The 26813-nt window shown below is 45.5% G+C and overlaps 2 protein-coding genes across 2 annotated transcripts in view; one reads left to right on the forward strand and one right to left on the reverse strand.

Moving 5' to 3' along the window:
• Positions 1-26813, reverse strand: part of LOC134792020 (BRISC and BRCA1-A complex member 1-like) — a 180999-nt gene that overhangs the window by 1037 nt on the left and 153149 nt on the right. The gene's annotated exons all lie outside the window — the stretch shown is intronic.
• On the forward strand, positions 374-26631 carry LOC134792008 (UPF0415 protein C7orf25 homolog). Its single transcript, XM_063763121.1, has 9 exons — positions 374-687; positions 755-938; positions 1261-1397; positions 1991-2160; positions 2832-2970; positions 3330-3402; positions 4374-4508; positions 24561-24703; positions 26521-26631. The coding sequence occupies exons 1-9, from the start codon at positions 529-531 to the stop codon at positions 26602-26604; spliced, it is 1224 nt and encodes a 407-aa protein (XP_063619191.1). The 5' UTR covers positions 374-528; the 3' UTR covers positions 26605-26631.

A 26813-nucleotide genomic window follows, 5' to 3' on the forward strand; every position in this document is an offset into this window, starting at 1 on the left:
GTAGTGGCGTCAATCTGACATTAGTCAAACAAAACAAAAAGGTATACGCCCCAAAACGAGCCAATTTTATTAGGCTGTTAGTACACTAGCTAAACCATGTTTACAAAAATAAGTATGGCATCACAATTTCTCGGTGAAAGAGAAGAAAAATAAACATTTCTGTAAATTTATAACAAATTGTATAGACGATTTACCAAAAAAGTAACATTTTTAATTTATCTGCAATAGTGCATCATTCATATCTATTGTTTTGATTGTGTATATATAGCCTCAAATTTCACAATTTCGAAATGACCAGGGCTGTATGCCTGACACGACAGTGACAGTTGACAGTTCAGTTCAGTCAGATGAGTCAGACTTATATGACGTTTCATTTCGTAAGCAATAGAAGAGTGATTTTTATTTTATATTAGCTCTTGAAATTATCTGTTAATTATTTATTTACAATTGTTCTAGTCATACAAAAATAATAATAAAGTATCTATAAAAAGGTCTTATATTATGACAATAATTGAATAACCACATAAAATGGAAAAGCTTAATTCCATCGAAGAGCTTCTGATTCTAGTTGATGAAAAAATCAAATATGGCAAAGAACTTGTGTTATTGTTGCAACCTATACAAAATGTCGATGGGGTCATGAAGTTACAAAGAAAGATTCGTCAAGAAATGGTGTTTCTCAAAAAGGTATGTAAATATTAACCATAATTTTGTATTTTTGGGTAAGAACTGTTTGTAACCTATTTTGTTTTAGCTACAAAAAACTAGGAAAGTGAAACTTGAGCAACTATCCTGCTCGAACTTACGGCATTTGGGTGCAATGGTGGACTGTGCCTTAAGACCTGGTGTGGTGGCAGTGTGTAAAATATTTCATATTGATGATGAAAGTAAACTAGTTATTGATGTAATCAGTGATCAAGGAAAAACGTGGACCAAAGGTAATTAAGACCTGTTATTCTAGAACTTGGAATTGAGTTAGGCAACCTATTTATATTATAATATAAACTATTTAATTAAAGTATTCTAAATTTATTGGGTATTATTCTACTTATTTTTGCCTGTCAATTTATTTGAACAAAGTAAAAACGAAACAAATTATGTTGTTTGACTACTGAGTCAACTGTTGATATGTGCTGTTTGGAGTCCTACAATTCATCCAAACTATTCTAAATGTTTTGACATGCACTTGCAATTTTGAGACAGAGAGGCGTAATGGTAATTTCAATATAATTTCATTTATTGGTCCCATTATAATTTCAGTAATAGCAAGAAATCCCAAATCCCTTTCCGCTCTGAGTTCTGGAAATGCATCATACGGGGCTCGGTCCATTCTAGACCAAGCGGAGGACTACTTGGAGTGTGCCAAGTTGTACCCTTGCATGTACCAGCCTCCGAAGGTATGAGTTATTATGCAGTCAAATAATCATCTTGAAATAAAAAGCATTATATATAACTCTTAATTTTTAAGGGCCACTTGCATCATCCCACTAACCCGAGGTTAAGCTGTTAAATTGTTAACCCAATGTCAAATTTTACTGGTAACCATGGTAACACCAGGTTTAACCGTTTAACCCCGTGTTAGTGGGATGGTGCAGGTTGCGCTAAGTATCTAATTTTCACTTGTTTTTTCTCAATTTCACCTCTTGATGACCCCCTTTAAGTGTGAAATGTTTCCTATGTTATATTCACATCATCACATCACATTTAAATATACTTAGAGTTAGACCAAGAAAGGTCTGCAGCAATTTTGATAGCCCACAAGTCTTATTTTAAACGTCAAATTTCTATGAAATTATGACATATAAATAACACTTGCACTGCATGGGCTATCAAAATTGCCACAGACTTTTCTTGGTCTAGAGAGTGTTTATACGGAATGTATTAAAATTCTTTTTTTGCAAAAAAAAATGTTTAGGTATTTCATACATACAGTTTTTTTTATGAACAACCTGTATAATGATTTTAATTATAATTAAACATGTCTTTCCAGGTGATATTCGAATTTGTCAGTGGCATAGAAGAGAGTTTAGCAAAAAAATTAAAAGCAATAGGTGTGATAGTTAAAGGGGATCTTCTACCAGATTCCAGTCATGCTGAAGAGTATGACGACTCCTGCCAGTCTCAGTCCAGTGATGACGAAGATGAAATGCTTGAAGACAGGTAATTCTCTACTTATTTTATAAAAGTAACAGTCTAGAGTCAGACCAAGCTAAGTTGACAGCGATTTTGATAGGGGGCTATTCATAAATCACGTAATTTCAAATTAGAGGGGGGGGGGATCTGGACATCGGATGATGGTAGAAGGGGGGGGGGGGTTCATTTCCAAGATGACATCATCTCCGCATCTTTAAAAAGTGCTTCAATGAGTAAAAAAAGGAATGAAATTAGTGTTTCTATAGTTAATGCTATAAAAAATTACCTACTAAACTAGAATCAATAATTAATTACTTTATAATAAATAAATAGCTAATGACATTGGCTGTACCATCATCATGTACCTATTTGATTGTTTTAATAAATAATAATAAATAAATCATAGCCCCTAGGCCAGACGGTGCAAGTGTTAGCTTGGTCTGACTCTATCTGTTACAGCTTCATGTTTGAAATGTTCAACTAATTTAGATGAAATTTGGTATGGAGCTTGTTATTTCTCAGAATGATTCAGAACTTTATTTCAAAGAGTGAGGGTTCAATTTTACGTATTATATAACACCCTTAGGTATACCTGTTAAAGGTTAAAATCTTTTCTAACATTAGCCAGACTGCTAATGCGACAAAATAAAAAAAAATTAAAATATCAACAATCCTCTCTCTTATTACATTTTTTTCAGTAAACCAAAAACACTGGAAGAAATGTCCCAATGCATCGAGGAGCACCCGGAGATCACCACTCTTAACCTGGACGTCACTGCCATGATGGCTTATGTCAGCAACATGACCAACGGCCACTGCCACTATCGGTTTAAACAGGTACTATCTTCATCTCTTATCTTCGTAAAGTTTAGTAAACCAAAAAACACTAAGAAATATCTGAATGCATCCAGGAAGACCTCGAAATCACTCTGAACCTTGTCACTGCCATGATGGCTTATGTCAGCAACATGACCAATAGCCACTGCCCCTATGAGTTTAAACAGAAAGGTTTAAAACGTTTTTCCTACCCTAGGGAGCTTCACTTTTTTTTCATAACAAATTTCCTTAACAGGTTCTTTGTTTTTCGCTACAAAGCGGAAAACACGCGCTATCGCCTTCATCCGTAGTGCGTTACTCGCACCGGAACTGAATGCGTTGAAGTATTCAATTCTGACGCTTTTATTATAATTTATCAGGAAGTGCTGACTCAACAGTGCGCTTGGGAAGCGGAGAGGCCTGTTAAACCTATCCTGGAGAAAATATTTGAGGGTGAGTAGAGGACTCACTTTTGGTGAAATTAATGTTTTTAAGATGTAAATTATGCTCCATTATTATTTAGTTATGATTACATTTGTAATAAAAAGGGAAATTACCATTATTATAGAATAGATACGAGTACTGCGTACACAATTCTCACTGAAACGAAACCGAAATGTCAGCGAAAACTCACAAATAACAAGTTTAAAATCTGCTAGGAGTAATCGTTACACAAGCGCGCCCGTACAATTGAATGGCATATACCACATGTTTCTATATTAGTTTGGATGTGGGGATCATCATAAAATGAGAAAGCTGATGACGGTTGGGGTCCGGCCTCGACTCGACCACTGGAGGGCTTGGTCCATTGACGTATAAAATCTCAGGACTGGCCTTACGGGCAATAAGAATGGGGCTAGTACTGCGGTGTGACACCGGTACAACGCGATTGGTTGATGAGTTCGCATCACGCACGCGATTGGTTGATGAGTTCGCATCACGCGCGCGATTGGTCGCAACTAGCTGCGTTAGGCTGCGCGATTGGCTCGAATTGGTGAGTCACACCGCTGAACTAGTACCATTTTTAGTGCCCGTAAGGCCAGTCCATAGATATAATACGTCAATGGCTTGGTCGCTTTTAGTGCCAGTTGCACCATACGCACTTGACAGACTGATCAACGTCACCCGGCGCGCCGCGGCGGTTTACTATGAAACTTTCCGTATGATAAAATTTAGCGAAATCTTTAATGATGACAAACAGTTTGGTGCAACCGACCCTTAGTCTTTAGTATATTGTCAGATGGCAACCAAAACTTATTATTGCAAAAATTTATTAAATAAAAATCAACTTTGTTTTGGTACTAATACGGTTCACTATGGCTCTCAACTTGTGGCAGTAATTAGTGAGCTTTGGTTGTCACTTGACGATATGACAATTATGTCCGTTATAATTATCTTATGAATACCCTAATGACCTTAATCAGGGAAGAGACTGGTCTGCTGCAGAACCGCCTGGGACGACTTCGCGAAGATAGTGGAGACGCTCGGCGGCGAGATGGAGAGGCGACGCACCGCCGAGCTCAAGGAGAGGGTCACGGTCTACCCTGACGACTACGCAGGTTAATACAATTATCTTAAGAATACCCTAATGATCTAAATTAGGGAAGAGACTGGTCTGCTGCAGAACCGCAGGTTAATAAACAACATTATTTTAAGAATGTCCTATACCTCAGCGCCGAATGTTGATCCCTATGACAGTTAAATTTTATGTCATGTTTGTAAACATTTTTTGGGAGTAGCATACTAGTTTATTTAAAAATGTATCATTTAAGCAAAGAGAATTTAGACTAGAGGAATATTGTCAAAGTATAAATTCTGTAGTCAGTACATTTACTGCCATCTTTCGACACGAATGATTAAAACTTTTAGAACGCCATTTGACTTTGATCCTTATTCTTTCACTGATATTGTGTTAAATTTGTTAAGTATCAAAAAGTATCGCCATCTACCCCAGAGTAGGCCATATCGACGTTATTGTTAATATTTCACAGATAAGAAATCTGTTCTAACAAAATAGTTTATCTTTATGCTGGCATTAAATTGCAGGTTATGTGCGCACCATAGAGGGTTTAGGTATGATAATTATGTGTGTAGATAAAAATATTTTTGACGCAAGCTTTTTCGCCGACTGAAACGACTACTTTTCATACAACAGTCATTCTATTTTAACAATGTTAATACATTTTTCTCAAACATGCAATGAAATGTCGTCACTCCGGGCGTTATATCAGGCTTCGAAGTATCACGTTTAGGGCGGAGCAACTCCAGAGAACTGTAAAGGAATTTCATACAAAATTTAAGGCCTAGGCCGAGAAGTAATTTTTTTTTAAATTTCCGTTTCACAGATATGTGTGACACACCATCGTGGCATTCAGCCATTAAAGTGATAACACACTATCGCACCGCTTTAAAAAAAACTATAGGCAGTTTATGGTTTATGGTACGATTTCTTTTTTTTTAAATCTTTATAGGGCTGTATCTCCTAAACCGTGCGTCGCAGCGCAAAAATAATAAAATGTTCGTTCCTCTGTAAGAAACCCTTAATTAATATTTAAAAAAAAACACAAAAAAGAAAAAAAATAACAAAAAAAAACTTTATAATGCTGTATCTCCTAAACCGTACGTCGTAGCGCAAAAATAATCAAATTTTCGTTCCCCTTTAGAAACTCTCTAATAACATTTAAAAAAACACAAGAAAAGAAAAAAAGGAAAAAAAAAAGCAAAAAAAATATTTATAGGGCTGTATCTCCTAAACCATGCGTCGTAGCGCAAAAATAATAAAATGTTCGTTTCTCTGTAAGAAACCCTTAAATAATATTAAAAAAAAAACACAAAAAAGAAAAAAAATAAAAAATATACTTTATAATGCTGTATCTCCTAAACCGTACGTCGTAGCGCAAAAATAATCAAATTTTCGTTCCCCTTTCGGAAACCCCTTAATATTAAAAAAACACAAGAAAACAAAAAAAAAACAAAAAAAAGTTTTATAAAAAAAGATAAAAATAAACTAAAAATATAAAAATTTTACCTTCCAATAAAATTGATATTATGTTTCCTTCTACGTCAGAGATGTTCAACAGGCATAAGGTCCACCGATGGACAGTAATGGATGCTGTTAAGCAATAATGTGTCAACCCACATTAATTTTTCAATAAGATGTCAACTCAAAAAATTGACGCTTAAAATAAAAGTTGACATTTTATTGCAAAATGGATGTGGGATGACTCATTTTTGCTAAACACCATCCAGTTAAGACTGTTAAGAGTGAAGCCGTTTGTACACCGCCTTGTCTTTCGGCTGGTTTACTAGAGGACAAGTCTTTTCTTATATTACAGTCAATTACTCATTGCTTCGGTATTAGGGTCATTGCGTCAGTTTATCGTCACTGGACGGTGAACTGACGCAATGACCCTATAAGTTAGTTAAAGTAATGCTAACGTAACGATATAAATAATGTAAACACACAGTCAGGGGATAAAAACATATTTATATGAAAAAAATATAAAACGTCACTGTCACGAACACGCCAAACGTTAAACAATAAATGGGTAAAACGTTTTGTAACACGGGCGACTTTCCGATAGCCATTATGATATTATGAACGACGATTTGGGTACATTTTACTAACACTTTTATCGCGTAACTTATAAGAACTAGAAACCGGGGTACAAACAACTGTCCATCGGTGGACTTTATGCCTTTTGTAATAAGGTTTACGAACTGCCAGTTAACATTATGGGCAATTGGTATGATAATAATATATGTGTAGAAATAGACTAGGTACCTGTTGATGGGCTGCCCTGACAAACCCTTCATTCGCCGACACGGTGATAGCTTTTATCCGATGCCCGAAGTTGAATATGATTCGAGACCTCAGACGGATGTGTCCGCGCACTTTTAGTTTTTGTCTCGGAAGGTCGTCCTCCCCTGAAACAGATTAATCAATAGTACATTACTACAGAGGCTGGGAAGTAAGGGGTTGCCGGCCGAATGCATATAGACGGCCGAACGTAGTGAGGCCGGATAGTTATGAGGCCGACAACCCCTTTTCACGCCGAGGTATGTATAGTGCTTTTCTTAAACATGCAATGAAATAATAATAAAAATTGATGATGATGATTGTTTCATGTCCTAATGTGATAGGTTATTCAGTGCGTGGGGTTCATAAGGGGAACGAAAATTTTATTATTTTTGCGCTACGACGCACGGTTTAAGAGCATTATAAAGTATTATGTGTTCCGTACTCTACGTCAGAGATGTTCATTGAGAGAGTAACGCGATCGGTGACCGATAGATGCCGCTAGCGTCTATGTAGTCGCTCCGCCCCACGCCGTGACGTTGTTCCGCTTCCCCTCACTGCAATCCGTTGCTCCCTTCCCGCGACTCGCCGCCACCATGTCATTTGTTTCGTCGACCGTCTGACCGATGGTCCGCAAATTTTTTTTTTGCGTATATTTTTGCAGCATGGTGTTTTAACATTTCCGATCCAAAGCTCGGTCGATTAAATAGTGAGATATAGCAGAGATCGCTACTACATATTAGTCTTTTGGCGGTCTCGCGATCGAAGTCATCGAACGGTGCTTTTCGATTCTACCCACTTTTTTCTTGCTAAATTAATTTTCACATTCCATGTTGCTAAAATCGTTACCGTTAACTCGCATTTTCGAGATCGAAGTAGGAAGTGCGTCAGTAGTTTTCGTTAACAAGTGGTAACGCAAGTCGCTCCGCATCGGAGAGGGAACGTGCGGTCATCGTGCCGGCGGCGGCAGGGGCGGCGCCCGGGCGGCGCGGAGGCGGACAGCCTGCGCGCGCCACTGCCGGGTGCCGCGCTTCGCCGATAAGGAGGTTTGGATTGTCACGAACCATCCGGTGAGCCAGTTTAATGATATTCTAGTTTTATTGGCGTTCAGAAGTTACTTCGACACTAAAGGACGGTTCTCGGGCAGGTCGTATTAACCTGGGAGTACCTCGTGTCGTTAGCTGCGACGCGACCGGGGCTCCCCTGTCCCGCCCGGGCCCCGGCCCCCGCGCGCCGTCGACTTTCTTCTGCTGTCGTCCAAGGTGACCCCGAGACGCCGCGACGCTGCGGGCCGGAGCCCGAGGTGTCGCGGTGCGGGGTCTGCGGGACGCCCGCTCCTGTTGCTGCAGTCGCGGTGCAGACGCTTCCAGCCCGCGAGAGCAGTCGCGGTGCGAGCGCTTTCAGTACGCGCCCGCTCCTGTCCCGCGCCCGCTCCTGTTGCTGCAGTCGCGGTGCAGACGCTTCCAGCCCGCGAGAGCAGTCGCGGTGCGAGCGCTTTCAGTACGCGCCCGCTCCTGTCCCGCGCCCGCTCCTGTTGCTGCAGTCGCGGTGCAGACGCTTCCAGCCCGCGAGAGCAGTCGCGGTGCGGACGCTTCCAGGCCGCGCCCGCTCCTGTTGCTGCAGTCGCGGTGCAGACGCTTCCAGCCCGCGAGAGCAGTCGCGGTGCGGACGCTTCCACCAGTCCGCGGGACTCCGAGAGACGTCTCACGCCCGCTCCTGTGGCTGCGGGCGCTTCCAGTCCGCGGGACTCCGAGAGGCACACGCCCGCTCCTATTGCTGCGGTCGCGGCGCGGGTGGATCGCGGACCTCTCGATCCCGTCCTGGCGCCAAGGTGAAGGCGGACCACTTCTGCGTCCCGACTGCTCGAATGGAAGGAAGGTAAGTTACGTGGAAGCAATGGAAACGCTACGAGTACAGCGACGATCGCCGCGTTGGTTGCCGTCCGTCATGACGTCGCTGGTTACCTACGCGCCGGTGGTGGCCACCACGATGGCGCCGCCGAGGGCAGCAGTGTCACCGTGATGATACGTGCAATTACGAGCCAGCCATCGGCGCCTCCCGTGCGGGTAACGTCCGTCACGCGCACCGGCGCCTGTCGAGCTGGCCGCCACGACGGCGCCTCTCGCCTCACGCACCTGAGCCTGGCGACGGTGGCCGCCACGATGGCGCCGCCCGCTCGATGACTCTGCCCGCCACGATGGCACCGCCCGCCTCACGACGCACCAGTGCCTACCGAGCTGGCCGCCACGATGACGCCTCTCGCATCACGCACCGATGCCTCCCAAGCCGGCGACGGCGGCCGCCACAACGGCGCCGCCCGCCACGACGGCACCACCGCCTCGCGCACTGGCGCTTCTCGAGCTGGCCGCCACGATGGCGCCTCTCGCCTCACACCAGTGCCTCCCGAGCCAGGCGGCGGCCGCCTCACGCACCGGTTCCTCCCGAGCTGGCCGCCACGATGGCGCGTCTCGCCTCACGCACCGGCGCCTCCCGAGCCGGCGGCGGCGGCCGCCACGATGGAGCCGCCCACCTTACGCGACAGCGCCTCTAGAGCGGGCCGCCACGATGGGTCCTCGCCTCACGCACCAGCGCCTCCCGAACCAGTGGCGGCCGCCATGATAGCGCCGCCCGGCCTCATGCACCGGTGCCTCCCGAGCCGGCCGCCACGATGGAGCCGCCCACCTTACGCGACAGCGCCTCTAGAGCGGGCCGCCACGATGGGTCCCTCGCCTCACGCACCAGCGCCTCCCGAACCAGTGGCGGCCGCCATGATAGCGCCGCCCGGCCTAACGCACCGGTGCCTCCCGAGCCGGCCGCCACGATGACGCCTCTAGCTTCACGCACCGGCGCCTCCTGAGCGGCGGCGGTTGCCATGATGGCACCGACAATCACGTCGAACCTGTCCACCGATGCTGCAACCACGACGAATGGCGCCCATGTTCTGTTCGCAAGAATACCACCGCGAACTTACCTGCCGCCGATGCTGCCTACCAAGCTGCGCTGGGCGCCACAGTATCAGTTTTGTCCTGTCCACATGGTCCCATTGAGGTACGCAGGCGCCTATAGCTATGGTGCCATAGCACGAACAGACCGCTAAGCTTTTGGTTTCGGTTAAGGAGTCCTCCGGCGACGGCAGACAAGGTCGTAAGGAGCCTCGTCCTAGCGTGGCTCGACTGCCCGGAGTTGAAAGCGGTAAGATATGTCGATACTCAGAGGAAAATACGTCGTGTTCCCGGGTTTCATAAAGGTGCTGATCGACGTAGGGCCGTGCCGCTTCGAGGTTCCTATGACTTCTCGAGGCCATGGAGTGATCCAACCGAAGAACAGCTAGCGACAAGGCCCTGTGCGACCGCTCAAAACCGAGGTGAAAGGCATCGAAAAGGTCTGCAGACTTCACATAATTATCTCTGCTTGCCCGCGCTCTCCAGCTTAAGTTCCGTCTTACAAAGACGAACTCGTGCGCCAAGCCCATAATAAACAAAATGGGACAAATAAACCCGCTGCGCCTGAACAAGCTTGAGTTTCCGGTGCTAAGAGAAAGGGGCCAGGAGGACTCCAGCAGTTTCCATCTGTCTGTCTTTGACTTTATCGAAACAGTTTTGTTACGCAAGCGCTAAAATCGATTTTAGACTTGATTTCATTAGTTCGATTTCCTAAAAAGCATGCTACCATACCCCTATACTAGCTCGATATAGGGTGTTTCTTCGGGTAAAGCGAATTAAACTATCACGCTCCTAGACATCACGTGGGACACGCGGCACAACACCCCGATTGAAAGTTTTCTTTTTCGCGACATACAGGCCTGCCTTGCTGCCGAGTCTCTCGCAGAAATGAGACTCAATGCCTCCTGTTCAGTCTCAAACTCGCAAACTTTAGTTCATGGAGGAAGGTGACACCTTCGCAGTCCCCAGCAACACGAAGCTGCCGAAAGCCTCGCGCCACTTTCTTCCTCATCTTATGCAAGCAGTCCGTTACAACCTCCAATATTGTTAGACAATCTACGAGGTAAGGCCCTTACAGTGAAGAGTAACCGTTAACGGGCCACATCTGCAGCGCTGACGACAGAAGTGTAAACATACAACCGCACCACTACAGTATACATAAAACGACGGCGACACTACATCCCCTCCGTTACCACGGCTGTCGCAAAAACTGCTGATGCCAGCAGATCGTCTACAGGTCGCGCTGGTTCCTTGCTACTTACCAGGTCGGTACAACCCCCGAGGGCGACGGTTTATCAAGAATTCACTGCGCGCCCGAGTGGCAGCTACGCCCAGAAGCCGCCGATACTATCTGCGCCTGATAGGCGCCTTGTTGGCCAGCCTCCGATTTCGAGAGCCTTCGCACTGTGTCACGGTATTTCTTAACAGACTCTTTGAACTGCTACCACGTCTCTTCTGGCAGCTGCCGGTGATACGACTTGGTATGGATGTCTCCACCTCCCAGCCTAGTCTGCTACCTGTGACGGCGTGATAAGGAGAGCCTTCATAGTGCATAGTGGTTCACATACAGCGCTTGTTACAGGCTTATGAACAAGTCTCGTTCTGAAAGCTAACATGGGCAATAGAAATATATGTCTGAGATAGCTCGCTACTTCATTGGATATTAGAGGTACCTGGCAGTCGATCTTATTTTTGATGCACCATGAAGACCATTTCTACATTGTGGGCGTACAGGCGGCCTAGAGAGTTGCGTCTCGTTCGCTATGTAGCGTTAGCCCTTGGCATGTTGCATGCATGCGCCAGTCACGCCAGCTCGGTGTTGGAGCGTCCTATCTGACAGGAGGGCGGTCGGGCGGGCGGGAGGGCGGTCTGACGCTGTGTTCACTAGGACCGCCAGTAAATTGCAAGCTTACCACAGCTGCGTGAAGGCTCTCCTTATCACGCCGTCACAGGTAGCAGACTAGGCTGGGAGGTGGAGACATCCATACCAAGTCGTATCACCGGCAGCTGCCAGAAGAGACGTGGTAGCAGTTCAAAGAGTCTGTTAAGAAATACCGTGACACAGTGCGAAGGCTCTCGAAATCGGAGGCTGGCCAACAAGGCGCCTATCAGGCGCAGATAGTATCGGCGGCTTCTGGGCGTAGCTGCCACTCGGGCGCGCAGTGAATTCTTGATAAACCGTCGCCCTCGGGGGTTGTACCGACCTGGTAAGTAGCAAGGAACCAGCGCGACCTGTAGACGATCTGCTGGCATCAGCAGTTTTTGCGACAGCCGTGGTAACGGAGGGGATGTAGTGTCGCCGTCGTTTTATGTATACTGTAGTGGTGCGGTTGTATGTTTACACTTCTGTCGTCAGCGCTGCAGATGTGGCCCGTTAACGGTTACTCTTCACTGTAAGGGCCTTACCTCGTAGATTGTCTAACAATATTGGAGGTTGTAACGGACTGCTTGCATAAGATGAGGAAGAAAGTGGCGCGAGGCTTTCGGCAGCTTCGTGTTGCTGGGGACTGCGAAGGTGTCACCTTCCTCCATGAACTAAAGTTTGCGAGTTTGAGACTGAACAGGAGGCATTGAGTCTCATTTCTGCGAGAGACTCGGCAGCAAGGCAGGCCTGTATGTCGCGAAAAAGAAAACTTTCAATCGGGGTGTTGTGCCGCGTGTCCCACGTGATGTCTAGGAGCGTGATAGTTTAATTCGCTTTACCCGAAGAAACACCCTATATCGAGCTAGTATAGGGGTATGGTAGCATGCTTTTTAGGAAATCGAACTAATGAAATCAAGTCTAAAATCGATTTTAGCGCTTGCGTAACAAAACTGTTTCGATAAAGTCAAAGACAGACAGATGGAAACTGCTGGAGTCCTCCTGGCCCCTTTCTCTTAGCACCGGAAACTCAAGCTTGTTCAGGCGCAGCGGGTTTATTTGTCCCATTTTGTTTATTATGGGCTTGGCGCACGAGTTCGTCTTTGTAAGACGGAACTTAAGCTGGAGAGCGCGGGCAAGCAGAGATAATTATGTGAAGTCTGCAGACCTTTTCGATGCCTTTCACCTCGGTTTTGAGCGGTCGCACAGGGCCTTGTCGCTAGCTGTTCTTCGGTTGGATCACTCCATGGCCTCGAGAAGTCATAGGAACCTCGAAGCGGCACGGCCCTACGTCGATCAGCACCTTTATGAAACCCGGGAACACGACGTATTTTCCTCTGAGTATCGACATATCTTACCGCTTTCAACTCCGGGCAGTCGAGCCACGCTAGGACGAGGCTCCTTACGACCTTGTCTGCCGTCGCCGGAGGACTCCTTAACCGAAACCAAAAGCTTAGCGGTCTGTTCGTGCTATGGCACCATAGCTATAGGCGCCTGCGTACCTCAATGGGACCATGTGGACAGGACAAAACTGATACTGTGGCGCCCAGCGCAGCTTGGTAGGCAGCATCGGCGGCAGGTAAGTTCGCGGTGGTATTCTTGCGAACAGAACATGGGCGCCATTCGTCGTGGTTGCAGCATCGGTGGACAGGTTCGACGTGATTGTCGGTGCCATCATGGCAACCGCCGCCGCTCAGGAGGCGCCGGTGCGTGAAGCTAGAGGCGTCATCGTGGCGGCCGGCTCGGGAGGCACCGGTGCGTTAGGCCGGGCGGCGCTATCATGGCGGCCGCCACTGGTTCGGGAGGCGCTGGTGCGTGAGGCGAGGGACCCATCGTGGCGGCCCGCTCTAGAGGCGCTGTCGCGTAAGGTGGGCGGCTCCATCGTGGCGGCCGGCTCGGGAGGCACCGGTGCATGAGGCCGGGCGGCGCTATCATGGCGGCCGCCACTGGTTCGGGAGGCGCTGGTGCGTGAGGCGAGGACCCATCGTGGCGGCCCGCTCTAGAGGCGCTGTCGCGTAAGGTGGGCGGCTCCATCGTGGCGGCCGCCGCCGCCGGCTCGGGAGGCGCCGGTGCGTGAGGCGAGACGCGCCATCGTGGCGGCCAGCTCGGGAGGAACCGGTGCGTGAGGCGGCCGCCGCCTGGCTCGGGAGGCACTGGTGTGAGGCGAGAGGCGCCATCGTGGCGGCCAGCTCGAGAAGCGCCAGTGCGCGAGGCGGTGGTGCCGTCGTGGCGGGCGGCGCCGTTGTGGCGGCCGCCGTCGCCGGCTTGGGAGGCATCGGTGCGTGATGCGAGAGGCGTCATCGTGGCGGCCAGCTCGGTAGGCACTGGTGCGTCGTGAGGCGGGCGGTGCCATCGTGGCGGGCAGAGTCATCGAGCGGGCGGCGCCATCGTGGCGGCCACCGTCGCCAGGCTCAGGTGCGTGAGGCGAGAGGCGCCGTCGTGGCGGCCAGCTCGACAGGCGCCGGTGCGCGTGACGGACGTTACCCGCACGGGAGGCGCCGATGGCTGGCTCGTAATTGCACGTATCATCACGGTGACACTGCTGCCCTCGGCGGCGCCATCGTGGTGGCCACCACCGGCGCGTAGGTAACCAGCGACGTCATGACGGACGGCAACCAACGCGGCGATCGTCGCTGTACTCGTAGCGTTTCCATTGCTTCCACGTAACTTACCTTCCTTCCATTCGAGCAGTCGGGACGCAGAAGTGGTCCGCCTTCACCTTGGCGCCAGGACGGGATCGAGAGGTCCGCGATCCACCCGCGCCGCGACCGCAGCAATAGGAGCGGGCGTGTGCCTCTCGGAGTCCCGCGGACTGGAAGCGCCCGCAGCCACAGGAGCGGGCGTGAGACGTCTCTCGGAGTCCCGCGGACTGGTGGAAGCGTCCGCACCGCGACTGCTCTCGCGGGCTGGAAGCGTCTGCACCGCGACTGCAGCAACAGGAGCGGGCGCGGCCTGGAAGCGTCCGCACCGCGACTGCTCTCGCGGGCTGGAAGCGTCTGCACCGCGACTGCAGCAACAGGAGCGGGCGCGGGACAGGAGCGGGCGCGTACTGAAAGCGCTCGCACCGCGACTGCTCTCGCGGGCTGGAAGCGTCTGCACCGCGACTGCAGCAACAGGAGCGGGCGCGGGACAGGAGCGGGCGCGTACTGAAAGCGCTCGCACCGCGACTGCTCTCGCGGGCTGGAAGCGTCTGCACCGCGACTGCAGCAACAGGAGCGGGCGTCCCGCAGACCCCGCACCGCGACACCTCGGGCTCCGGCCCGCAGCGTCGCGGCGTCTCGGGGTCACCTTGGACGACAGCAGAAGAAAGTCGACGGCGCGCGGGGGCCGGGGCCCGGGCGGGACAGGGGAGCCCCGGTCGCGTCGCAGCTAACGACACGAGGTACTCCCAGGTTAATACGACCTGCCCGAGAACCGTCCTTTAGTGTCGAAGTAACTTCTGAACGCCAATAAAACTAGAATATCATTAAACTGGCTCACCGGATGGTTCGTGACAATCCAAACCTCCTTATCGGCGAAGCGCGGCACCCGGCAGTGGCGCGCGCAGGCTGTCCGCCTCCGCGCCGCCCGGGCGCCGCCCCTGCCGCCGCCGGCACGATGACCGCACGTTCCCTCTCCGATGCGGAGCGACTTGCGTTACCACTTGTTAACGAAAACTACTGACGCACTTCCTACTTCGATCTCGAAAATGCGAGTTAACGGTAACGATTTTAGCAACATGGAATGTGAAAATTAATTTAGCAAGAAAAAAGTGGGTAGAATCGAAAAGCACCGTTCGATGACTTCGATCGCGAGACCGCCAAAAGACTAATATGTAGTAGCGATCTCTGCTATATCTCACTATTTAATCGACCGAGCTTTGGATCGGAAATGTTAAAACACCATGCTGCAAAAATATACGCAAAAAAAAAATTTGCGGACCATCGGTCAGACGGTCGACGAAACAAATGACATGGTGGCGGCGAGTCGCGGGAAGGGAGCAACGGATTGCAGTGAGGGGAAGCGGAACAACGTCACGGCGTGGGGCGGAGCGACTACATAGACGCTAGCGGCATCTATCGGTCACCGATCGCGTTACTCTCTCAATGAACATCTCTGACGTAGAGTACGGAACACATAATACTTTATAATGCTCTTAAACCGTGCGTCGTAGCGCAAAAATAATAAAATTTTCGTTCCCCTTATGAACCCCACGCACTGAATAACCTATCACATTAGGACATGAAACAATCATCATCATCAATTTTTATTATTATTTCATTGCATGTTTAAGAAAAGCACTGTACGGTCTACATACCGCACATTGCCATCTCAGCGAAATTACTTACAATTGCGTAAAGCAATAAAATACGAGTCAGTACACGTTCAACATTAGAACCTATCACGCGTGTCCTCATTAGCACTATCATTCATAATATCGCGCTTTTATAGATAGCATTTTCGTATCAATAAAGTGTTTATTTTCGGCAATATTGTGAGTTATCATTATGTCAAGCAACCAACAAAATATAATTGATGTATGTGACACTAGCAGCCCATACATCAATTTGGTCCTTCGAGCCGGATAGTGTTTTTCGAGTGTCTAAAGTGTGGTATCGAATCGGTTTGACTGGCCTCCCACAAGCGGGTCCCACCAGTCAGATTGAGAAGGCGTCTACACTACACCGGAGATACGGCGGGAACACTGTTTGACCAGCATAGCGGCACTAGCAGCTGCATCACAGAACAACAACAGCAGAGCTTTACAGCCCTTCATCAGAACAGCATAAAATCAACAGCATAGCATAGCAAAGCAGTAAGCATATTTTAGCAAAATGGGGTCTATACAGGAATTGTTAGATACCCAATCACAGCTTATGGATGCTATGAAAAAGTTTCTCGAAAACTTTAAAAAGGACGGACCGGATCGCAAGACGCCCGAGAGGATTCCAAGAAGGTTACAAATTCTTGACCAGTATTGGGCCGAATTTCTAGCAAATCACAAGAAACTTTGTGAAGACAAAGACATTGAGCATCCTTACTTCTCGGAAGATCAATATGGAGTCACGGAGCAATTTTATCAAACCACCAGGCAGTACATTAGCACCTTCTTGAAGGCAGAACGTAAGTCAGCAGATATATTATCAGAAGCAACAACATCAAAAAGGGGAATATCGCCCCAACCAAGTCGTCGTGATAGAGCGGATCCGCTCCGGCCGCCGCCGGTAGAGCAACCACAGGTACCAATTATGAACCCGGCGGGAACTGCTCGCACTAATGACTTCGCCCCCATCAATCCAGAAGCAACCGATACAGCATCGCGTGGATCTCTCAGCAAAACAGATGAGATGTTACGTAAGCAAGCCAGCAACTTTAGAGCATTCGTCAGAACTGTATCTAACACAACCTTAGAGCATCTCAATGAAAAATGGGAATTTGAGGATGCTCTCAAGACTCTTCAAGCACGGTGGACCGCCATAGATACCCTTCACTGGGAAATTGACAGCATTTTAGAATCAAGAAATCTAACATATGAGATGAACTACAACACTTACGAGATGCAGTTTAACAAAATGAAGAAAGAAATAAACACCAAAATGTGGTCGGTCTCACACAGAGAAAAGTCAACACCTAAGATGGAAATTCCTGTCTTCAGTGGCAGCTATCAACACTGGACCTCGTTCAAGGACTTATTTACTGAAGCAATCCATGCTAATCCATCGATTCCGAACGCCCAGAAAATGCAATTTCTGAAAAGCAAAGTAAAAGGGGAAGCAGAAAAACTAATTCAGCATTTACTTATCAGTTCAGACAACTATCAAACATGTTGGGATATTTTAAATCATAGATATAACAATAAGAAGATGATTTTTTCATCTCATCTCAACGTTTTGCTAAGCCTCCCCAACACACAACAGCATTCAGCAGCATCAATCAAGAAAATCCACGACACTACTAATGAATGTCTACACGCCATCAAAAACCTTGGAGTAGACATATCAACGTGGGACCCTATCATAGTCCACCTCCTTTCGCAAAAATTGGACGTGGAAACGCACAATGATTACGTAGAGTCACTGAAAACGCCGCGTGAATTACCTACGCTGAGCGACTTTTTAGACTTCTTAGAAAACAAATTCACATCATTGGAGTCATCTCGTCGCAGATCTGACCAGCCTAAATCATATCAGCAGCATCAACAGCAAAATGAACCTTCAACAAGTAACAAGAAGTATCATTATTATAAAGCATATAACACAAATCAAAACAACAACTCCAATTCATATCAATATAACTCATTTAAAAAGACATCAAACAATGTAAATGAATATTATAAATGTCCACATTGTCAGAATGACCACAAGTTATTCGCTTGCAAGGCATTTCTCGGATTACAAGCAAACAACAAACGGGAAGTCATTGCGAAACACAATTTATGTAAAAATTGTTTATTCGATCATAAAGACAAAGAGTGTCATTCGTACAAAAGATGCCGCGTTTGTAATGGAAATCATAACACATTACTTCACGATGCCTACGGAAACCCGAGTCCAAGTACATCGGGTCACAAAGCAAGTACCGCCGAAAGCAAAAAACCTTACATAGGCAACAGCAACCACGTGTCTCAAGAAGAATGTCCAGAAACACTCTTAGGAACAGCACTAGTCAAGGTCATGACAAAGGAAAATACCATGGTGGTTTTAAGAGCTCTAATTGATCCGGGAGCTCAGCCAAACCTTATTTCTGAGAGAGCAGCACAAATTTTGGGATTACCACGTGAACAATACAAAGGAGTCATCTTTGGCGTCTGCCAACAAGAAAACAATTGCAGAGGCGTCTTGAACATAACATGCGCTTCACTACACAATGACTACACCTTTAATGCAGATGTTTACATTATGCATAAAGTCGCAAATAATTTGCCCAACGAATCATTCAAGAAACCAACATGGGATTTCTTAGAAAAAATTCATCTAGCTGACCCAGACTTTAACATCAGTCGTCAGATAGACATAATATTCGGAGCAGTCGTTTATGCAGATATCATGCAAGAAGGTATCATCAGACGCGAAAAAAGCCATCCATTAGCACAAGCCACGCTATTAGGTTGGATTTTTAGCGGTAATGTACAGCCACAGAGATGCCACGTTGTTTGCAACAACATTGATGACATACACAAATTTTGGTCAGTAGAAGATATATCAGAAACATCAAATATGTCTCAAGAGGATCTCGATTGCCTTCATCATTATCAAAACACAACGAAACGCAACGATGAAGGTCGTTACATCGTGAGCATACCTTTTAAGCCAGAATTTGAAGAAAAGTTAGGAGCCTCAAAACCGATGGCTGTGGCCCAATTTCGACAACTCGAAAACAAATTTAGCAGAAACCCGAAATTAGCAGAAGCATACAAAGAATTTATCAATGAATATTTATCATTAAATCATATGGCTGAGTGTACTAGCAACGAGAAACCCAGTTGCTACCTACCTCACCACTGTGTCGAGCGGGAATCTACAACGTCAGCATTAAGAGTTGTTTATAATGCGTCAGCAAAAATGTCTACTGGCTACACATTGAATGATTTAATGTATCGAGGCCCGAATTTACAACAAGATCTATTAAGCCTTATTTTGAAATGGAGACAATATCAATACGCATATACAGCAGACATAGCAAAAATGTTCAGACAAGTGTTAATGAACCCTGAGCATCAGCAATTTCAAAAAATAATTTGGCGGTCATCTCCAAATGAGCCGTTGCGAGAATTCAAATTATTAACAATCACTTATGGAACAAAATGTGCCCCATTTCTAGCAATGATGACCTTGCGACAGTTAGCAACAGACGAAGGTCACAAATACCCGAATAGCAGAGCTGCAAAAGCATTACAAGAGGAGTTTTACATGGACGACCTTGTCAGCGGAAGCTTCACTTTAGAATCAGCAAAGCAATTACAATCAGATTTAATACAGCTACTCAAATCAGGAGGTTTTCATCTGCGAAAATGGTCTTCCAATAAGGCCGAACTTTTAGAAGATGTCAGTAAAGCACAAAATAATGAAGAAGAGTTCAACTTCAAGCATTTACAATCCACAACAAAAACACTCGGTCTCAAATGGAACCCAATTGAAGATCACTTTACATTTCAAATGAAAAAAGATATCACAGAGACGTCAAAAAGGCTAACCAAAAGAGCATTGCTCTCAGAAATTTCGAAAATATTTGATCCAGTAGGCTGGTACGCACCTTTAACAACCAAATTCAAACTCTTGTTCAAGCAAGTTTGGCTTAGCAATATACAATGGGATGATGAGCTACCCGACAACATCAGAGATGAATGGGAGAAAACTCGACTTGATCTCCAATATATCAACGATTTCAAGATCCCAAGATGGTACCAGACCTGCGAGTCCGACCATATAGAACTACACGGATTCTGTGATGCGTCAATGAAAGCATTTGCCTGCGTCGTATATTGTAAAGTGAACAACAAAGTAACACTTGTCGCAGCTAAATCAAGATTAACCCCTGAGAACAAGAACCTCACCCTGCCGCGACTCGAATTATCAGGAGGGCTATTATTGTCCAAACTCATGAACAAAATACAACAAGCATTGGCAGGTCATCATATCAAGGTTTTTGGGTGGACAGACTCAACCGCGGTCCTTGGATGGCTTCAAGGAGATTGCGGAAGATGGAAGCCATTCGTAGCCAACCGAGTCGAGCAGATAAAACAAATTATACCGTCCAGCAACTGGCGATATGTAAAATCAGCTGAAAACCCAGCTGATTGTGCTAGCCGAGGGATTTCCGGAGAGCAATTACAACAACATTTATTATGGTGGGAAGGACCCACTTTCCTCTCGACTTTCAACGAAGAACAAAATATGGATCACCCGGCTTACATCACAGATCAAGAAGTCCGCACAACAAAACAAATCAACGTCACAATACGTCACAGCGATGATGACGTAATAAAATACATATTAAACAAATTCAGCAAGATGACGCGAGCAGTGCGCGTACTCGCTTGGATATTACGAGTGATAACGCGCAAAACAGATCAAGCGCCCTATCTGACTACAACGGAGTTAGATCGAGCAAGACAAAAAATCATTAAATACGTGCAAGAATGTGAATTTAATGAAGAGATCAACAATTTAAAGACACAGAAAAATATACACAAAAGCAGCAAGATTTTAGATCTCAACCCATTTCTTGACGAACATGGATTATTAAGAGTTGGCGGTAGAATCAAGCACGCACATATAAGCAAAGACAAAAAACATCACTACATAATTCCACATCAAGGCCGCTTAACCGAGCTTATCATAGATCACGCACATCAGACTATGTTGCACGGAGGCGCGCGACTAACCTTGTCAGAAACCCGAAACCACTTCTGGATAATAGGCGGAAACAGAGCAGTAAAAAAGCAGTTACTGCCTTGCGTAATCTGCAAAAAGATTAAAGCAAAACGGCTGCATCAACTTATGGGAGATTTACCAGAAGCCAGAATCAACCCGTCGCGACCCTTTGATCACACCGGCGTCGACTTTACAGGGTATGTCGACATAAAGCTCAACAAAGGTCGTGGAGTGAAAACTACGAAAGGGTATGTTGCTGTTTTCGTCTGCATGGCTACCAAGGCCGTGCATTTCGAATTGGTGTCAGATTTGAGCACATCCGCTTTTATAGCAGCGTTAAAGAGGATGTCTGCCCGTCGTGGAAAGCCTAGCCACATGTACAGTGATAATGGCACGAATCTGACAGGAGCAAACAACGTACTCCAACAAGAATTAGCAGAAATACAGCAAATCTTCAATAACGACTTACTCGCTGAAGTAAGTGAGATGTCTATACAATGGCATTTCAACGCTCCCGCCTGGCCCAGCGCTGGAGGAGAGTGGGAAGCCCAAGTGAAAGGGCTTAAGTATCATTTACGTCGTGTGATCGGCGAGCAGAAACTCACATATGAAGAGTTTTATACGGTTTTAGCTAATATAGAAGGATGCATGAACAGCAGACCACTCTGCGCAATATCCGAAGATCCAGATGATTTAGACTACCTGACACCATCACACTTCCTTAGCAGTGGCCCTGTGCTAACTGTATTAGATACGGAACAGGACGAGCGAACAAGATGGCACAGAACACAAAAGATACATCAAGACCTGTGGAAGCGTTGGCAATCAGAGTACCTTTGTCAATTGTCGGTCAGAAGCAAATGGAAACAACAACAAGAAAACCTTAAAATCAACGACATAGTCATCATACATGAACCCAATCTTCCATCTGGAAAATGGGCTATGGGCAGAGAGGTACAGTTACACCCGGGGAACGATGGCCTCGTCCGCGTTGTAACTCTAAAAACAAAAAGCGGTATTATCAAACGGCCGGTCGTAAAATTGGCGTTACTATCAACAGATACGTCCTTAAGCACAGCATATAAATCAATGACGTCATCGACACCTCACCAAGCAAGCAGTGATGACGAAGCCGACAAACAACAAGCACAGCAATTAAACGTCAAGCCCGCCGTGGAAAAGAAAAATTATACTTCGAGAAAAGGTTCAAGGAAATCAATCTTCGCATCAATGGCCTTATCGCTATTTTTATTTATGACAGTAATCACGACCGGACACTGTTACTACAACATAACGAAATTGAGCAAATCGCTTTATTTGGATAAAGTATCAAACATGCAAGTAATACGCGATGAGTGGAAACTAGTCGTATATTACGACATGGACCCCTACTGGGACGGTACAGCAACATATGAAAAATATCTGAAACAAATTGACAATGTTTGTACCAAAACAAAAATAAAACATCTATGTGACATTATAATGTTACAATTACATCACAGTGACAGCGAGTTACAATATTATAACAACATGCTACTTAGTCAGCGTTTTGAATCACATGTACGAGGACGCCGCGGCCTTGTGGACGGCGTAGGCTATATCGCTAATAGCCTCTTCGGAGTCCTAGATCAACGATTCGCCGAGCAATACCAGAAAGATATCTCTATTATCAAGGACAATCAAAAACACTTAGCTGTACTATGGAAGAATCAAACATCGGTAGTCGAAGCAGAGTACAATTTGCTAAAACGAACAGAAGAGGCAATCAACAAACAACATAAAGTCATCAACCAACACTTGAATAGTTTGATTAACGCAACTAATACACTGCAAACAGAAGTTCAAAACGCCGAAATCATGAATGAATTAGCCCTATCAACAATCATCGCCAATAACATGCTCACCAAGTTAAAATCGATTCAAGATACCCTGTTGGACACAATAACCGACATTCACCACGGCATGTTTAATATCCACCTGCTATCACCAGAACAATTACGCAACGAACTAAGCATCATCTCAGGACAACTATCTCAAGACTTATCATTGCCTATCAACAACATACAAACTGGTATGGCGAACATATATCATTTACTAAAAGTTAAAGCAAGAGTTACGCAGCGATATTTGATCTTTGAAATTAAAATACCTCTGGTAAACAGAGAGAGCTTTGACTTATACAAGATTATAACGATCCCGCAACAATATCAAAGTAAAACAATCAGCATTAAACCTATATCCGATTACGTAGCCATCAATTTACGTAAGGATATGTACCTCACTATGTCTGAAAGAGATATACAACAGTGTCTTCGCTATGAGGCCTCCACTCGACTTTGTCACACCAAAAAGCCAGTATTTCATTTCAAGCCAGATGAAAGTCTCTGCATTAAAGATCAGATAACAAACAAGTGCGAAACCACTATTGCAGGATGCCGAAATAGTTGGACAGAATTAAATAAGTTGAATACTTATTTGTACTACTGTTGTGATAAATGCACTATACGAATCATATGCGAGGATCAAGTTACTGCTGCGCAGACAGAAAAGGCCGGGGTTATCGTACTCGGCCGGAGCTGCGTCATCAAGGGCGAGGACTTCACCGTATTCTCACATAAGGATCAATGGAGTGAAATAAAAACTACATCAGACATTTATACGCCAGAAATCGCTCAAATAAATCACATTATAAATATTTCGCTCCCACTATCCGAATTAAACGTCACAGATAACAGAGTTGAACTCGAACAAATTCGAACTCAAATTAAACAAATGAAGACGGAGACAGTACTACAAGGTGAAATCTCATACCACGACGTGCATCAATTCTCCATCATTTATCTACTACTCTTTGCTGCGCTCATAGCAACAGGAGTAATCTTCTGGCGCCGCTTGCGTCGTCGCCGTAGCGGAAGCGCCGACATTAACTCGGAACTTCAGGAGCAGAGAATACCAACCGTCGTCGTAACTAACGTTCCGCAAATTCAACCTCGAAGCACGAGTCACTCATCCGGACACGAGTCATCTATTAACTTAGAAGTGAAGACACCATCCAACACTTCCAGCCTTCGCAAGACAACAAAGCAAAACAGAGGAACTTCACCCGTCTTGCATTAAAACTACGCACCAAGACAGTGATCATACATACATACTGTTGAAATTTACAAGTTTTAATGTTTATTTTGTATCAATTGCTTTTATCATTAATATTGTATCATCTTCATCCCACGCTTCTCTCGCGGGGCAGCATGTACGGTCTACATACCGCACATTGCCATCTCAGCGAAATTACTTACAATTGCGTAAAGCAATAAAATACGAGTCAGTACACGTTCAACATTAGAACCTATCACGCGTGTCCTCATTAGCACTATCATTCATAATATCGCGCTTTTATAGATAGCATTTTCGTATCAATAAAGTGTTTATTTTCGGCAATATTGTGAGTTATCATTATGTCAAGCAACCAACAAAATATAATTGATGTATGTGACACTAGCAGCCCATACAAGCACTATACATACCTCGGCGTGAAAAGGGGTTGTCGGCCTCATAACTATCCGGCCTCACTACGTTCGGCCGTCTATATGCATTCGGCCGGCAACCCCTTACTTCCCAGCCTCTGTAGTAATGTACTATTGATTAATCTGTTTCAGGGGAGGACGACCTTCCGAGACAAAAACTAAAAGTGCGCGGACACATCCGTCTGAGGTCTCGAATCATATTCAACTTCGGGCATCGGATAAAAGCTATCACCGTGTCGGCGAATGAAGGGTTTGTCAGGGCAGCCCATCAACAGGTACCTAGTCTATTTCTACACATATATTATTATCATACCAATTGCCCATAATGTTAACTGGCAGTTCGTAAACCTTATTACAAAAGGCATAAAGTCCACCGATGGACAGTTGTTTGTACCCCGGTTTCTAGTTCTTATAAGTTACGCGATAAAAGTGTTAGTAAAATGTACCCAAATCGTCGTTCATAATATCATAATGGCTATCGGAAAGTCGCCCGTGTTACAAAACGTTTTACCCATTTATTGTTTAACGTTTGGCGTGTTCGTGACAGTGACGTTTTATATTTTTTTCATATAAATATGTTTTTATCCCCTGACTGTGTGTTTACATTATTTATATCGTTACGTTAGCATTACTTTAACTAACTTATAGGGTCATTGCGTCAGTTCACCGTCCAGTGACGATAAACTGACGCAATGACCCTAATACCGAAGCAATGAGTAATTGACTGTAATATAAGAAAAGACTTGTCCTCTAGTAAACCAGCCGAAAGACAAGGCGGTGTACAAACGGCTTCACTCTTAACAGTCTTAACTGGATGGTGTTTAGCAAAAATGAGTCATCCCACATCCATTTTGCAATAAAATGTCAACTTTTATTTTAAGCGTCAATTTTTTGAGTTGACATCTTATTGAAAAATTAATGTGGGTTGACACATTATTGCTTAACAGCATCCATTACTGTCCATCGGTGGACCTTATGCCTGTTGTAATAAGGTATACGAACTGTCAGTTAACAGTGCGGACGATGGTACCTACTGCTAGTTTTATAGTAATTGAATGAATTGTCAAACGTCAACTTTTGTCATTCAGAGTTCCAAATCTCTCCAGAGTAGCGCTAGAGTAGCTAAGAACGTAGGCGTTATTAACGGAGTGAAGTGCGCTGTCAATGATTTGTTTTATTTTATCAAATATTGTAGGCTTCGAGCAACACGGAAGGGAGGCGGCATTCGCACTATTTCCCCTCTGCCGAGGTACAAGATTAGCGCGTCAATCTAATCTAGCGCAGGTAATAAAACTAGTTGCACTTGGATTTTTCACTAGACCGAGTCCAGACGCGCGCGTGAACACTGCTGCACAAAAATGCCTGTTTGCTCGGTTTTTTGTTATAAAAAGAGGTCGGGGACATCAAATTTACAAAAAGAAAGTGTTACATTTCACATGTAATATTTTTTTTTACATATCATACGTTTAATTACATTCAAACACAATTATCATATTTTAGTCTCATGTAATTGTTGGATTTATCGATTTTGCTCGCTCAGTACAAATTGCGGATCGGTCGAGCGACAAATCCGACTTCTCATCTCTCAGAATACAATAACATACTTCAACGAAAATGTGTTAGTGTGCGTGTTGTGACACTTGTTACTCGTCCGTACACAAAAAGAGATCGAGGTTTGCAAGATTTGTCTTTGACGTGTGTCATTTTCTATGTATTTGTGTCGTCATTACAGATTGGATTTTCTATGTAAGTGTGTGAGAACTGCGACTGTGTGCACCTTTCCCCCCGCGAAAAATGGCAGAATGATTTGTACGGTGAGATATCGCTTGGGCCCCTCCCTTCCGATGTGTCGGAAGCCGGTGTTGCTCGAAGATTGTAGGTATTGTGGCGCCACCTATTTAAGGTTTTTTAACGGACACTTTTTGATACATAAGATATTGTATTCCTTACCCGTACAGCCGTTTCCTTAGCCGTACAGCCGTTTAACTGTCACAGTCGAAGCTTGGAATTTCTTAGATTTTAGACATCTTACTCAAAGTATCTTTGACCGAAGACAATAATTATAACAAAATATGTACGTGCGTTGTTTCAGGGCGTGACATACGCAGCATTTATCCACGAGTCGCGGGCGCTGACCGAAGGCAAGGAGCCGACCGCCACCAAGTTACCCTCATGATCTTTAATATTAAACGGTTTTAGCAGACCCTTGTGTATTTTTTAACCTTTTAAGTGTGTGGTGGTGAAAAATAAATAATAGTACTACCGTACAGAAAGGAAACTTCCTACAAAACCCCTTTCTAATGTATAGCACTATCCCTTTCGGCTATTTAGGGTTGTCAACATTCAAATCATTATCTTATCTGTGGTCGTGCACGCAAAAGAACG

This window comes from Cydia splendana, chromosome 7 (assembly GCF_910591565.1).
Source record: "Cydia splendana chromosome 7, ilCydSple1.2, whole genome shotgun sequence".
Classification (NCBI taxonomy): Eukaryota; Metazoa; Arthropoda; class Insecta; order Lepidoptera; family Tortricidae; genus Cydia; species Cydia splendana.